We start from the raw sequence: 16597 nt of genomic DNA, 5'->3' as shown, positions 1-16597 counted from the left end.
TCCTGTCCCCTGCTCACTGGACCCCCCCTAAAACATTTAACATGAGAGATCTGCACATCCTCCTGGTTTAATGCATTATTTTAGGTTCTTATAATGACCCATCATTTATAGCTCTTAAAAGGACTCATCTCACTATATTATTTACACTTATTCATATCATTCATTTTTCTAATTAGTTTAGAGGAGTGGCCAAACTACATACAAGTTCCTTTATGTTTTCAATGAACATAAATTAACTGTATAAAATCTTAATACTTATATACTTATATATTATGTATCAATTTATAATCTAAATCACAGCCAGTACACTCTAATAAATAAATAAATTATCATGTTGGTAGTTTGATATTGTATAATTACAATTATTCCTAATTATATATGTGATCTAAATTTCTAGTGAATCACTTGTTTCATGACCATAATTATTAACATACACAAATACAAAATGTAAAATGTTTGTGCAAATATTCAAAATAAGTTAAAAAAATACACAAAGGTTGTTGAGACAATTTTTTTTATTATTATTCATTTATAATCACTTGAGAGTAACATTTTAGTGGCAAGAATTGTTGTCATTAAGCTGTCAAATAAACAGTGTAAGCTGAATCTCAATATAGTTTTGTTAATCTTGCAACTGACAAAAAATGTTCTCTAAAAACATGAACTGATATAAAATAACAACACTCAGATTAATTGTGATGGTTAAGCTATGGTCAAAATGCATTTAAAAGGACAAAATGTTACATTCTACAAAAAAAAAATCATACATTAACATGAAAAATATATTCATTTGACATTTATGTGTCCTAACAAGAATGTGAAAAGTATTCATCATTTAATATTGAAAAAACTGCAATCAAAACACTAGTATTAATCAAGTATCAGACTATAAGACTATATATTTAAACACACAACCCCTGCCAGTCCTGTAAGCAAAAACTAATAGCTAAAAAGTAGTCAAAGTGTGCAGTATATTATATCTAGTCTAATGCCATTGTTTATGTTTGCTGTGCATTAAGCAGTACTGGTATAGGAGGTGCTGCTAGAGGAGAAGGTGTAGCTGTAGGTTGAAGAGTAATCTACGCTGCCTCTGCGAGATCCACTCCTGGATCCAGCACGGGAACCAGCCCTGGACCCAGAGCGAGACCCTGGGTTTGAGACATTGTAAGGGCTGCTGATGCCCTTGGTGGATATGGAGGAGGCCTGCAGCATCTTCATCCCATTGCGTTCCTCCACCATGCAGCTGTCCATTGCTTCTTTGTAGGAGATCTTCAGCTTAGTCTTGGGACAGGTCAGGTTCTTCTGGTAGTTCTGGTAGTTCTGCAGCTTCTGGGCTGCTAGACCATCCAGCCAGCCTTTGCGGATAGCCTCTTCAATGGTGATGCGGCGTCCGGTGTCAGGCTCTATCAGGCCTCCTGTCAGGTACTGAAACTCCAAAAATCTCTGGCCAGCCTCATAAGGTAACCATGATTCCTTTACTGCCTCGGCTGCTGACATCTTTCTTTTGGTCTTCACATCTTCAAAGCCAACGTAAGCTTTCTGGGCAGGTTTCAGCTTAATGGCCATGCTATCATCAATGATACTTTGATGGACAGCATCCTGCAGCAACAGCCTCTCACCTGTGGCAGGGTTGATGATGCCGCCTGTGCAGACCTGCGCCTCCAGCAACCTCTGAGCTGTAATAGTGTCAATGATGCCTCTCCGAAGCCCTTCGGTGATAGTGATCTTCTCTAAGGTTTCTGTGTCAAATATGGCTGCCACAGGGCTCTGGTCATCAAATGTCTCAGGGGGAGAAACTGTAATAGAAATGCTGCTGAAGCGTTTGCGGACGGTAGGGGATGACGGTGCAGCTTGGGTGGGGCTGCTGCAGGTAACCATGTCTTCAACATTGCTGGCTGAAATGGTCAACTCAGTGCTGCAGGTTCTGCTTGTTATTTGGTCAGCAATCTGGGTCAAGGTTAGAGTTCCAGCACGATACTGGTCCATAGATTTTTGGTCAATTACACCACTGTCAAGGCAGTCCTGAATGTCATACTGGGTTCCGGTTTTCCTGTCCACGATCACCAGACGTGCAGAGCCATCTGGCCCTGTGATAGTTATTTCTTCCCACTCACACTCCTGCTCTGACAAATCTAGGAAGGTGTCATAGTCAATGAGCTCCCGGTGATAGGCCTCCCTCACTGACATCTCTAACCCAGTGTCTGGGTCAACGATCACAACGCGCCTTTTGCGAAGGATATTGGTGCGGCTTTCCTGTGACTTTTGGGGCTTTCTCTTGTCTCTGAGTGGCAGGAGTGTCAGGCCTGTTTTTTTATCTGTGATACACCTCTCCTTCAGCTGAAGATATGTCAGATTCTCCTTAGTGTTTGGATCGAAGAATCCCTTTGTATCATCTCCTTCATATGTTAAGATCTCATTCATCTCCTCATCGAAATATCCCCTTTTATATGCAACCGCCACATCAATACGATGGCTTGCTTTGGGGTCGATAATGCCCCCACTGGCAATCTGAGCCTCCAACAGTCGTATTCCGTGACCTTTCTCAATAAGATCTTTCTCAATAGCCTGGAAGAGGGAGATTATATTTCCTGTGGACGGGTCTCTGTATCCAGTTACTGCCTTCTCTGCAGACAACAGCTTATTCTTAAACTCTTTACCTATGAGGCCTCTCTTTGTGGCTTCCTCTACTGTCAAAAACACATTGTTGACTGGATCAACAACGAAGCCAGATGCAGCTTGGGCCTCAAGAAGCTCCAGGGTGGTTCCTCTCATGAGTAGACCTTCTTTCATTGCCTGATAGAAAGGCAGTATTCTGTCGTTGGCTTCATCATAGATACCTGCGATACAAGTGGAGCCGTGGAGATAGGACTTCAGCTTGTCTTCTATTTCTTTGCGGGTGAGTTTCTGCAGGTCACTTTCATCCAGGAGCTCAGATCTGACAAGCTCTGTGACAGAGACTTCACCTCGGAGACCTAGAACTGTCATGGTCTTTTCAGGACCACGGAGCAGAAGCAAGCCAGAAACAGGGTCCACAGCACACTTCTTCCGGAGGTCACTGTAAGTGGTCTTCTCTCCTGATGCTGGATCCAGGTAGCACGTGGGTTTTTTGTTCAAAGCCCTGTAGAGGTCCTCATCGATAAGATTGCGATCCAAGGCCAGGTCTTTTGGAAGGAACACACTCAAAACAGGATCCAGGATGCCTCCAACAGACTCCTGGGCCTGGAGCAAGCGGATGGCTGTCTGTTTGTCTACATGGCCTTGTTTGCAAGCCTGACCCACAGATAACACTTTGCCAGTGTATGGATCTTTGAAGCCTGTGCTAGCTGCTTCAGCTTTCACTAGGATGTCTCTGTCTTCTGTGTCTACAATCCCTCTGGAGCAGGCAGTATCTACAGGCATCTTCTCATTAAATGCTGGGTCCACTATGTAGCCCGTTGCTGCTTGTGCTTCCAGGAGCATGAGAGCACTCTCTGGGCTCATAAGATTCTGGTTTTTTGCTTCAGTGAAGGGGATTTTTTTTTGAGAACCTGTTGTCATACCAGCAATGACGCCAGTACCCTTTAGACTAAGCTGGATGTCCACAGCTACCTCCTCCACTGTCTTTCTTCCCTTTAGGAGATCATCTAGAGTAGCTTTACTGATAATACCACAGTCACAAAGCTGATTGGCTGTGACTTTGCGGCGCACGCCATCAAATATGAGCTTTGATGGATCGATTGTTAGGACTTTCTCATCTGTCTGGGTCTGTCTACACAGAGTGCTGGGTTTTTGCTGTAGTCTTTGTATCTCCCGCTCCAAGAAATCTCTCCTGATAGCCAGTTCTGACACCTCCTTTTCTGAGCTCAGCAGGCGGGTCTTGTATCTCTCCTCAATTGTCTTCAGCTCCCTCATGAGCCTTTCAACCTCATTCTTCAGGGAGAGCCTCTCACGATCTACCTTGTCCCTGTCTGTTTCACACTGCCTGACCTGGCTGTCTCTCAGCTCATACTGACTCTTGATGGTGGTGTACTCCTTGTAGAGGGAATTCTTTTCATCCTGCAGTCGCTGTTTGTTGCGAAGCTCAGTGTCTAGTGTTAGCTTGATGCGGGTGAGCTCCTCTTCGAGCCGCTGTTGACGCTTCTTCTCTTGTTCCATCAATTTGAGCTTGGATAGCAAACTGTCCTTCTCCAGCAGAAGCTCAGTGTGTTGGGTTTGGGACTCATGGACCATTATGGATGTCTGTGGAAATGTAAGAGAACACATTGTTACAGCGCATATACCAAAAAAATGTTAATATTAACATATTCACAGAGAGGAGCACATATATTTTCCAGCTGTGTTTGTTTGTTAAGGTGTTTGCTGTAAAGGTTAGTGGCATAGTGTGATCAACATGCATATCAAGGCAAAAAGCATTTGTAAGTAAGTGAACCTTATGCAAAACTAAGCTGAAGTCATATTGTGTCACAAATACTAGCAGGAGTACTTTAAAATCAGGATCCGGCTTAATGCACATGTAACCAGTCATGCAAGCAGCAGTATAAATTAGTTTTGTTATTTGGAGATTATCCTTTAATGCAATCAAAATACCTCAATCGATTGCTTTTGGAATTTGTCTAATTCCACTTTAATCTTTTCTCTCTCTTTGGTCAGGTCATTGATGAGAGCCTGGAGCTCCGCGGTCCTCTTCGTGCTACTCTGAAGCTGGAAATGCAAGGCTGAGATCTGAGTGGCACTCTCTCCATCGATTGTATCTTTGCTAAGCTTTAGTTCGTCTCTCTCCTGTCTAACTGCCCTCAGCTCCTCCTCTAGCCTCAGTCTGTCCTTTGTCAGATTCTGCGTTAGAGTCTTCAGCCTTTCGATCTCCGTGGTGTACTCATTAAGTTGCCGACTCTTCTCCTCAATGGTCTTATACAGGCTTTCATTGCGTTGGTTGAGCTCGTGAATTCGGACCTGTTCCTGCTGCAGCTTCTGTTTCAGTGCTCTCAGCTCAGCGGTCACAGCTGCCAGTTCCTCCTTGGCGACTTTATGATCTCTCAGACTCTTGTCCAGAGCCTCCTGGAGAGCCCTGAGGTCCTGCTCATACTTTCTCCCAGAGTTAGAAGCTTCTATCTGAATAGATTTTAGTGAAGTAATAGTGGTGGTGTGCTCTCTGCAAGTATGTGTCATCCTCTCCAACTCAGCCTCCATTCGCTTTCTGCGAGTGAACTCCTCCTGAGCTGACTTCTTTTGTTTCTCCAACTCAGCTTCCATCACATCCAGCGAGGACTGAAGTTCCCGAATACGGTTCTGCAGCCTGGCAGTACTCTGCTCAGCCTTGGTTTTCTCACTTGTCTGCTTTTCCAGCTCCACTCGGGTGATGTGGATCTCCTGTTCAGACACTTTAAGCTTGTTAATTGCCTCCACGTAGGAGTTGTTCTTTGCATTCAGCTCTGCTTCAACTTGTTTCAGGTGATTGATTTCTAATTCCAATGCTCTCCTCTTCTTCCCTTCTTCCTCCAGGTTAAATGTGAGCATGCTGATCTGCCTGGCCTTTTCTTGATTGGTTTTTGTGGCTTCCTTTACTTTGAGCTCATCCTCTCCTCTCTGCTGCATTATAGTCTTCAGCTGTACCTCCAGCTCACTGCGTATCCTTGTCTCTTGTGCCACTGAGGCCCTCTGCTGGTTGGCCTGCTGCTCTGCTCTACTTTTCTGCTCTTCTGTGTGAGCAACAGCCTGCCTCAGTCTCCTCAGTTCTTCCTCTAGGTCTCTCTTCTCACTGGTGAGTCTGTCAACTTGCAGCCTCAGCTCTGCTGCGTCGTCTTCTTTCTGCTGCGAGGCTTTCAGGATCGTGGTCTTGGTGACATGGATCTCTGTCTCGTATGTCTGCTTAAGTTGACTGATCTCCTGGGTACACTGAGTTCTTACCTTTGAGATTTCCGCTTCAGCATTCCGTCGACGTGTGGCCTCCTCCTCTAACTGTATCTTCATCCTCTCCAGTTCACGTTCTTTGTCCTTCACAGCCTTTTCCAGGTCAATCTTGGTCCAGTTAAGCTCCTCCAGCTCTTTCTGTCTGCGGCGAACAGCCCCCTCATATTCTTCCTGCTGGCTGTTGTAGCGCTCCTCTGCTAGCCTTCTTTTCCTCTTTTCCTCATCTAGCTGATACTTAATTCGAGTTAGCTGCTCATTCAGATCATGAATCTGACTCTGTGTGCCCTCCAGGCTCTCCTTGGCAGCAGTAACTTGCATCACTGTGGTTCGCTTCACTTCCTCCATTGAAATGAGTCGGTCTTGGGATTGAGAGAGCTCCAACTTGAAGCGAGCCAGCTCATCCTCCAGGGATTTGTTTTTCTGGTTGCGTTCTTGAAGGTCCTCTTTCAGACGCCTCAGCTCTTCCTCCAGCATTTCAATCTTAGTGTTCCTTATCTGAGGAAAGCAATAACAGCCACAGAAAGAGTGTCAGTCACTACCTTTTATTTTGTTAAGAGTTTTACTTCCACAAATCCACTGCCTACCTTCATTTCTTCCATGTTCTTCAGCAGCTCACCGAGAAACTTGTAGTAGTCACTAGAGCGTGTAAGCAGTTCAATGTAACGGCCCTGGAGGTCAGCCGCCTGTTGGGTTTAAAATAAGCAAATGAAAACTGATAGTAAGCTATAACTACTATTTTTTGCAGCTATATTTTTAAACGATGCACAATCTGCAATCTGGGATTAAGAGGTTAATATGAGTTTTTGATAGAAAGGAAATATCACCACTGTAATACATAAAACAATCATTTCTAAGCCATATATTGATAACTATAATATTTATATATTCTAAACTATTTAACATGGTGTTGTTCATACCTCATGTCTGACCACAGAAGCAGGGGACTGCAGCATTGTTCTCTTGATAGGAATATTAAGCAGAGTTTCCAGCCCTGAACTGTAGGAAGCCAGCTGCAGCTCATAGTCCTGAAAACACACAACACTACATGTAATTCTGTGGCAGGGCAGTTTCTCAAGAAGAGATTCAAGGGATTCAAAGACTGTTACTGTCAATTAACTCTATATGTAGAACATACAGATGAACTGAAAGTAACACAAGTATAAAAACTATATCATAAGAGAATGGAAACATTGCAGATTTATTGACTACCAACCTTGATGGAGGCAGCACATGTGTCTGCATCTTTCTGCACATCTTCTACTTTCTCCTTCTTTCCTTTGATTTCACCGTGAAGTGCCTAAGCAAGCAGAAAACAGATAGGTAAATTCAATGATCTGACGTTTATTTAAAATATTGATACCGACTAGGTTATGTCAATAAACAAGGAAAAGGCGTGCCTTCTGTTGGCTGAGGTGGTCCATTAGTGTTTGGATGTCATTCAGCTTAACCATCTGAAGTGTATCCTGGCGCTTCCTGGCATTGTCTATCCACTGTTCCAGGGAAGTGCTGCTCTGCTGATAATGTTTCAGCTGTTTTTCTTGTTTCTCCAAGTCCCACACTCTGAGGAAGAAAAAGTGAGGTGGATAGGGATGAAAGGATATTTTTGGTGTTGTTACCAGCAATGACGAATGGAGGACGTGAACAAATATTCAAACAGGAGGAAATATGCTTACATGCATCCTGACCATACCTGCTATCAATCTGAGTTTGGATGCGGCGCCAACGGTCAGACAGCTGACCAACCAGCTCTGAGTACTTGGACAAATCCACATCACACTTGTGGAAGGACTCCGAAATTTGACCATTTGTTTGAACTGCTTTAGCCAGAGCCGACTCCATTTTTGTCAACAGGTCTCTTTTTTGCTCCAGCTCACTCTTCATTTGCTGTAATAGAGAATAAACACGAACATCAATTTCTGTCTCTGGAATGTAGTGAAGTAGAAGTAGGATGCTGGACATTAAACACAAGCGCCTTTAAATCATTCATTCAACTGTTCAAATTGAACACAGAATATGTGTCCAACCTTTAGTATGCTCCGATAGTTTTCCACCTCTCGCAGGTCCAGAGAGCTGGTCTCCTTCTCTGTCAGCCTTGCTTCGTGGACTTTAATGATATCCTCTGCCTGGAGAAGGCTTTGAAGCAGGGCCTTAAGTGCCGACAGTCTGTTGCAGACACAGTCATTACATTAACAGTGAAAAAGATTAACCTGATTTCACACTTTTTGTACACACTCAGAATCTGGCCTTATTTTGTGCATAGATAAAAATTAGCATAGAGTACAGTACCTCTGAAGGTATGCTGAGTAAAGACCCTGCAGGCCTCCCAGCTTCTGGTTGATGATTTCAAGTTCAGCACGGAGGAACTTGGCTTTCTCTGAGTCTGCAGGTATACCTTCCAGCTGTTTCATGATCTTTTCCCTTAAGCGCAAGTACTCATCATAAATCGAGTCCAGCTCCTGGTGCACACCCTGGAAAATCAAAAAATTGTGACATTTAGTTGAAGCAAATATATTACATTTTTAGATATATAATAAAAGGTTACATACCTGCAGCTTCTGAATGTGTACTGAGCACTCGTGCACACTGTTTTCCCCCAAAGGAATGTGGAGATGATTGGTGAGCCCGGATTCAGCTATCTCAAGCCTGCGTCGGATTTCTTGCAGGCTACTGAGCAGCGTAAGGCTGAGGGTAGAACTGGGAGGCTGGGTAGGGGTTTTGGGGACAGTTGTCTTGCTTGTGTCCGGTACTGCCTTCACCCCTTCATCCTCTTTTATTGTTGGAGGAACATTTGAAAAATATAAATTTAAGGTTATATTTTTGTACCGAACCGGTCATGCCATTGGTAATGAACAACAACTTGTGTAGTGTTAAAATAATTTATGACTTCGTAAAGACATGTTGGACTCACTGTAAGCAGGCAGCTGGATAATCAGTGTATCATAGTGGCCCTGTGCTTGGTCAAATTCGCCCTGCATTTTTTTCTTGTCATCTTCCCCAAACATGTCAGAGCCTTGGCTTGTGCGCAGAAACTCCTGGTAGTGAGTCTCCAGTCTTTTGATGATACTGCGATACTCCTCAGGACGCATCTTTGACAGCTGCCGGAAAGTAGAGACAGGTTAGGTTTAATGACCAATGAGGTCAGCAACATTGACTTAGATATAATTTTTTGTGACTTCATACCATGCTGGTAGTCAGAGAGTTGATGTACGTGATGTCTTTGACACAAAACTGCCAGGCAATGAGACTCTTGATGTTGATGTAGAGCTGATTCCAAATGGCCATGATGGCTTCATAATACTGCTCATTTCTAGAGAACAGGACAAACCATCAGTCAAGAGAAGCCGAAATGACTACACAGAAGACCTGATCTGATCTGCTTTCTTCCAGGCCACTGATTGTTTCTTACTTGTTGGCAAGGCCGATGCTGAGTGGGTTTGGTGGAGGGATGAGCAGGCACACGGAGGGAACCAGCATGTCTAGGCCTCCTGGTCCAGTAACAAGCCATTTGCTGCGCTGTGAGTTGTCCTTCAGGATGCCCTCATTGTCTTTTAATATGCCTTTCTGAATAACATACAGAAGAAACACTGAAATATACTGGTATTTCACTGTGTGTACATGTGTGATAGAGAGAACGTCACATAACCAACCTGGTCTTGTTTGAAGTCACATAAAGCCTTGACTATGACAGCGCTGCTGCTCTTCTCCTCTGGGTTGCGAGGTTTCAGTCTGACGATGGTCTTGGATTTGTTGACTAGACTTTGGACCTGCCTCTTATTCTCCATGATTCGTTCTTTATCTTTCTGTGAAGAAAAAAAAGATGGACATGTTGAACCAGGGCGCATCACAGTCAACAAATATCTTCGAGACATTTCTCCCCACAGCAGACTTGTACAAGCATTCCAATTAGTCTATTTAAAAACTGACCTAACTGGCCTCGCTTGCCAGACAGTGCACTATTGACACTCAACAAATCGTTAGAAATCATGTCACACCTAAAAGATTCCTGTGTCTGCTTGCAGTACCAAACAGGATGCTGATTGGTTCGGCCATAAGCACATGGCTTATATGGACATTGTGCGATCATATCATAATAATGGAGAAAATCCAGCACTTAAAGAGGCAACTAAATGTTTATTTAAGCTAAAATGATCTGACTGTAGTGCACACATCCATGATAAATACACATTTTATTTATATAATGCCCTCTAATCAGAGGTGGGTGTGGAGGTAGCTCAGTGCAGTGATACCTCCAGGTTTTTCAGGAGCTCAGTGAGAGTGTCCAGAGAGGTGTTCTTGTCACAGCTGAATTTATTTCGGATAGCCTCATGCTCCTTCTGCAGCTTTGCATATGTCTCATTGGCATCCTTGAAGAACTAAAGATGAAGAACAAAACATGTTCATAGCATGAAAACATATGACTCTCTTTTTATTAGATCAGGATCAAGACTCAGCACTTACTTGGCTGTAGGCAGAATTCTCCTTCAGATGAACATGGATGCACTTAGTGATCTGGAGGAGCCAGCTCCACTGGGTCTGTAAGGTGTCCATGTAGGCCTGAAGGTGCACGCAGAGTGATCAGTACAAATCCAAAAAAAACAGAAGAGGAAGAAAAAGATGCAGAACTTACATCAATCTTATCTGAGGCCGGATGATCGCTGTTCACAAGGTTGTCTGCTTTCACCTTCAGCTTGTTCAGCTCCTTTTCCTTCTCTTCCAGGTCCCTCATCAGCTTCTGTCACACAAACAAAAAAACACACACAAAAAAAGTTAAGAATCCTACTATGTTACACTGTGGAGACACAAAATTCATCTGACTTCAGTGTCTTACAGAGTAGTTCTCTTGCTTCCTGGGAATATACTGATCGATGTTCTTGTCTCCCCAGTCAAACACAAGCTCCTCCTCCTCCTTCTCATTCACCCACATGATGGCTCGGGAAATATCCTCGATGATGTTCTGAAGGTCGCGCAGCTGACCCACACGACTGTGGGACATTTTCTGCAATGGACACCAGGCAAATGTATGACTGTTCAAAAAAAGTAACATAACTTAACACATTTTTGAGAAAGAGTCCCACCTGCAGACTGTCCCATTCTTGATCAAGGAGGGAGAGATTGTACTTGTCTGACCGTGACATCTAAAAAAAAAAAAACAACAACATATTTTTCACACATATAAGGCAAGAGACAGGATGTTTAGTGAATAAACACATAGAGACCGGGAGAGCTTTAAATGAGGAAAACATGGTAGAGAAAGGCAACTTACCAGTTCATCTCTGGCACGGTCTACTTCTTGGCTCCTTTGGATGGAGCTGTGGTGTTTGTTGTGGCTCAGGATTTGTTTTTCTATAGCGCTGGAGTCATCACCCCATGGTGCTGTCTCAATCATGCGCTATAAATATGAAATGGTGACTGGTTATCACCTACTTAAGTACAATAATCTGCTCACCATAACAGCATTGTCAAAATCAACTTAAAGGATTATTGCAACATTTGCAACATCAGTCTGTCTCTCTCACAATAATCATGGTGTAATGCAGTATACTACACAACTGACCCTGTGGCACATCTCTAGTCCTTGAGTGAGGCTTTTGCTACACGCTCGACACACTATCTATCCCTGAAGAAATCCATTCTGTAATGTAGTCACACATTTATAAATATCTAAAGCTGTCAGAAGTAGAGGTGACACAAGTTCAATGTGATTACACTGCAGCACATTCTGGCTCAATATCTGACCATTATGTTTGTGTATACAAACAAACTTGAAACAATTCTAGTGAAGATCATTCAAAGTGCACAATAATGGCTGACCAGGAATAAGCACGATAAGGAGATAAAGATACATTTATCAGAGGTATAATGTTATTGTTTTGGTAAACACGCACAAATGTCTCCAGCCTTACAGTAAATTAATGACATGTATAAATCTGAGGACATATACTATAATCATTTTCTGCCCTTCAATCTGTCATTTTTCTCTTTGTCCTCCAGGTGTCAGTATACGCTCATTATGTCTATTGTTAAGCAGGAAACTATTCCAACTATTCCCCCCCTCACAGCTTTGATAAGAGCTCTGCCAGCAAACAAACCTCAGCCATGTTCTTTACTTGCATTTTTCTTTCCCTCTCTTTTACTCTCTCACAGCTTTTGTCCACTCACCACTCCCTTTTTTTTGTTCTTCATTAATACTTGACTACACAGGGCAAGCCCAGCTGTCTGCACTCCAGCTAATGTCTAGCTGGGGATTGGTAAACAAAGTCATATATCTAAATAAGTGTTTAATGGAGTACAATGGCAGACCAAAAGTGTGGAAAAGACATGTTTTATAAAACTAAAGCACAAATACCTTAAAGTAAATGTGATAACAAATGAGGGAGGGTGAGGCTGAAGTGCGTTTTTAGCTGGAAGGGAGTGTTTAAGAGTGGAAGGGCGTTTTCCCATGAGCATGTCAGAGAGCAACGACCGACTGGGTTTGAAGTGTCAGATGTCTCGCTCCTTTACTTCTTCTTTTCCTTTAGCTTCTACAGCTTCTGTACCATGACTGCCACCTCTGTCTCTCTCTGCTCTATTTCCTACCCCTCTCTCTGTGCCTCTTCTTTGTTTCAGTCCTTCTGCAGCCCTCTTTCACTCACGGATCAGGTTTTAGCAGCACATCCAGATGGTTTCAGTTACAGGAGGTCAGAAAGAGTGATAGACTGAGTCCATCCCCTCCTCCTCTCTTCTCTACATTTGCATTTTAAAAAAACAGGGCACACCACTACACCCGCATAGACAAGCATAAACATGCATTTACAGTAATTCAGGCTTAAAACCCAGGTGTTATCATCTTTAAACGTTCAAGGCAAGGGCACTGATTTTTCATCTTGTTGGCCAAGTTATAAGCAAACCTGTCACAACTACAGAAACAATACTTTGAGTCATTCTTGTATTTTTTATGTGTGAAAGCCATGCAGAGCTTACCTTCTGTTGGGCAATCCAGGCCATGGCATCATTAAAGTACCTCCCTCCATCGAGGGAGCCGACGCTATGAGTCTGAACACGTCTTATAGTCATAGCACTGGACAGTTGCTGGTTGATGGCTGTGTGCATGTGATGTAACTGATCTAGACTGTAGGATTGTACAAAAAGGGGGAAAAATACTGTGTGAATCTTTCCCTCACAGGTTTCTCTGCTTGCAAAACAAAAAAGATAATCTTTCGTCTTACTTTCTTAAAACATCGTTGGGTATGCGCAGTTGCTGCAGGTCTCTGCCGCAGACCGCCATCTGTTCCATGATCTCTGCAGATATTATCAAGCACCTCTCCACCTCTGCCGCGGGACCCCCCTGTATAAACACAATTAATAATACACACTGATCTCCTGTAACCTGCAAAATCATTATCTTATTTCAACTCACACACAGCAACAACAAAGGGCATGGTTGTGTTTGGTGTGTGATAAACTCACAGTGTGGAGAAGCTGCTTTGCTTTCTGCAGGAGCTCATTGCACTGGCTGGTCAGGAGTGCAGCTTTCTGCTGAATAGCATGTGCGCTACAAACAAAACATAAGAAAATTATATTATTTTCATTTGGTGTCATAGCTCCTTGATTTTGAGTTTAGCTTGATTTCCTAAAGACATAGGCTATTATAAATACACAGTCTCTACATAAACATGTCATTTAATTCATCCAACACAAACTTTATTTTTAAGGGGGTGTCAGAATCAGAATTACTTTATTTATCCCCGAGGGGAAATTCTTTTTTGTTACAGCCAACTAGAAATCAAAGATAAACTAAAATATGAAATTGAAATATGTAATAAATATCTAAATACCTACATAGCATTTAAAACCCTGAGTTGTATCTAAAGAACATATTAAAACCTTTACATAGTAAAGAGCATGACATGAATGTACAGTGTCTGAGTGACTGTTACAGTTCAGAGCTCAGAAGTTTGATTGAGACAGGCAGGAAGATATATAAAAAAGTTGTCATAATCTCCATCAACTCCACATCCTGTAACCTTTCCTCAGCAGGACTTATTACAGGATTATTTAGCGAGACAGTAAAAATGGCTGACAACCTCTAGCACAGACATTGACATCATAATGAGTGAATGGGAGGTCATTAAAGGGTGTGCCAATGTGATGCAATGTATTGGGCAACAGAAAGGAGTGATACAAGTGGGATTACTCGAATACATGTTAATGAAACAGAGGGAAAAGGCCTAAGTTTCCAGGTTGGTTTCACTCGCTGTAGGCCCACAATACAATTGTGACAACACTCACACAGTGTGTGTGTGTGTGTGTTTGTCTCTGCTATTCAAATGTGAGCTTGCAATGAACCTGCTTCATGACATTTTTCACCTTTATGGCGTAAATCAATGCTCTAAATCTAAATCTAGACCTCACTAAACCAAAACATAAATGAAGTTGTGGTTTGTTTCTATGCTGTTGTTGGTCCCACTTGTGTTTGTAAACTTTCTGCAGTTTTATCATTTAGTTTCCATTTTCTATTAAACATTCCAGAGCAACAGGTGATTTCTGGGAACTTACCTCATTCCACCACCTGCTCCCCCACCCATGCTTATAGGCATTTTCTGTCCCCCGACACCCCCGCCGTGCATGGAGGTCCTGCTGTAGGTGGAGGTGTATGTGTATCCGCCGTCTCCGGCTTGGTAATCCCCTTGGAAGCCGTTTCCACCGACGAACACGTCCTGTTTGTAACTCGTCAGATCCGGACGCGAATTGCTCCTTTGGCCCATCGTGGCCAGTCTGGAAGTGGATCCGTACAAACTCATTTTTTGTCGTTTTAATGTTCAAAAGTTTTCTAGTTGTTTCGCTCTACACTGTCCGAACAGCGGACAGACCGTGCGCCTCTCCCCGCCCCGTCTCCTGTTGCGCAGATACTGGTCTGCTGTGAATAGACGGAAGCTGCCTGCTTTGGGACAGAAACCACACCTTGTTGCTTTTACACAACCAAACACTGTGTGAAACCCACGCAGAGGGTGCGCTTTTTATTCTGCACTAGTCAAGGTGCAATAACTCTGGACTATGATGTGTTAATAACTGTACGCTTAGACACACAACACAATGCACACAACCAGGGAAAGGGTCTTCACGTTTATTAGATTAGAAACAGTCAGTAGATTTTAGTAAAATAAATACAATAATAAAGTATTGTATTATTTAATTTATAATCGATTTTATTAGATAATTCACAATGAAATATATACAATTATAAATATTGTAAGTTTATGTCAACAATAAAAATATAATTTCTAATGTAATCTATCTATCTATTTCATATACAATAAATATATACATACAATAAATATATAATTAATAAAATATAATTATATATAACATTTTAGTGTAAAATATTATGTATTTAATTATTTTTTATCACATATAAATAATATATTTAACAATTACAGTTGCTCATTTAAGCAAACAACTGTGGGTGCCACATTCATGCAGTAGTGTTACTTATGCAAAATATTGCAAGTCTTTAAAATGTTTTATTGTGTTATCTTTTGTTAAGTGTGCATTTTTTAAAGTAACTACTGTGCATTTGCCTGACGGCTCCCTGCTTTTGGCTACAGAGACACAGAATCCAAAATGGATGCATTCAAAGCCTGGGCTGTAACGTCCAACTGACGCTAATTAGAGAATACAGCAGCCAGCTCATCTAACCCCCACTGGAGTTAGTGGAGATAGTGACACCACAAAGAATTTGTCATCCACAGTTCAACATTCTTGAGGTCAAAAGGAGTCAGTTTGTGAGTTAAGTGTTTTGCATGCTTGCTTAAGCCGACTGACCTATGACACCAAGTGAAAAGAAAGGTCTTCTTAAGGTTAACTGTTTTATTGCTTTCATTCATATACCCTGTTTTTACATCTCTGTCTGCACAAAGTAGGAGTGTCTGATCTTGCAAAAGTGAAAGGGTGTGTATAGGGAGGGTCACACACACACACATACACACACACACACACACACCTAGTGTCAGTGTGAGGTGAGGAAAGGTTTAAAATATGTGTGAGAAAACAAACAGCTAAGGGTGAATTATTGCTGGTGTGTCTCACTGTGTAGATATGTGGCCGATACCACCAAAAAAAAGTTTTTAAATTAAGCTAAAGGAGGAAAAAGCTGACATTGCTGATGTGCACTTTGTGCCCTCTGGCCACTTTTTGAACTATAGCCAATGAAGGCTCCTCCCCTATATGACAGAGAGGTGTGAGAACAGAGAGGATGACATAGACAGACGGAGAGAGTCGTCCTCTCTGTTCGTGTCATCATGGTTTAACAAGCCCACACCCAAAACAAGAATTTCTACCCATTTGAGTCCTTTTGTGTTTGACTAACTTGGCATGACATGTCTATGCTGACAGTGTCACAGTATCCCACACGACAGTGTATTTCACTTACACACAGAATTTGTTGTGAAAGCATTTTTTGAAAGGCTCACTAAACACACCTAAAGACACACCCAAACGCCTTCCCACTATAGGTTATGGAGGCTTTGTTCAACATGCTTGCTTTCTACACTTTCTCCAATCAAAAAGCAAGACTGAGCATGTGCGACTTTGCACAAAGTCATCATTTATGACTGTTCTCCTTCCTGACATGAACAATTAAGAACTGAAGTCGAATAAAGTTTTCCCAGTTAAACATAATCCTGTCCATTCGTGTGTGTGTGTGTGTGTGTGGCCTGACAGTATGAGGACAAAG

General features: G+C 42.4%; 1 protein-coding gene across 2 annotated transcripts; it reads right to left on the bottom strand.

Annotated features, from left to right (window-relative positions):
- Window positions 1-497: 497 nt before the first annotated feature.
- Window positions 498-14839, bottom strand: dspa (desmoplakin a). 2 transcript variants are annotated; one of them, XM_028426755.1, is made up of 24 exons: window positions 14422-14839; window positions 13333-13417; window positions 13092-13210; window positions 12847-12994; window positions 11150-11275; window positions 10962-11021; window positions 10715-10882; window positions 10514-10618; window positions 10345-10440; window positions 10134-10259; window positions 9534-9686; window positions 9293-9447; window positions 9067-9193; window positions 8795-8981; window positions 8433-8653; window positions 8173-8354; window positions 7911-8049; window positions 7577-7770; window positions 7284-7446; window positions 7100-7183; window positions 6804-6911; window positions 6471-6569; window positions 4567-6381; window positions 498-4218 (listed from the first exon to the last, which is right to left on the bottom strand). In XM_028426755.1, the coding sequence occupies exons 1-24, from the start codon at window positions 14664-14666 to the stop codon at window positions 1015-1017; spliced, it is 8109 nt and encodes a 2702-aa protein (XP_028282556.1). In that variant the 5' UTR covers window positions 14667-14839; the 3' UTR covers window positions 498-1014. The 2 variants fall into 2 exon arrangements, with proteins under 2 accessions (XP_028282556.1, XP_028282557.1); XM_028426756.1 differs by having other exon boundaries at window positions 5884-6381; window positions 14422-14666.
- Window positions 14840-16597: the final 1758 nt, after the last annotated feature.

This window comes from Parambassis ranga, chromosome 17 (genome assembly GCF_900634625.1).
Source record: "Parambassis ranga chromosome 17, fParRan2.1, whole genome shotgun sequence".
Lineage (NCBI taxonomy): Eukaryota > Metazoa > Chordata > Actinopteri > Ambassidae > Parambassis > Parambassis ranga.
This window is presented reverse-complemented; position numbering and strand designations above follow the sequence as displayed.

What these genes read in the sequence shown, in the direction of transcription:
- dspa (XM_028426755.1), bottom strand. Translation starts at nt 14,666, where the DNA reads ATGAGTTTGTACGGATCCACTTCCAGACTGGCCACGATGGGCCAAAGG. An exon ending in ACCGTGCCAGAGATGAACTG is followed by an intron (nt 11,022 to 11,149) that starts GTAAGTTGCCTT and finishes TTTTTTTTTTAG; the next exon opens with ATGTCACGGTCAGACAAGTA. An exon ending in AGCTCCTGAAAAACCTGGAG is followed by an intron (nt 9,687 to 10,133) that starts GTATCACTGCAC and finishes TTTTCTTCACAG; the next exon opens with AAAGATAAAGAACGAATCAT.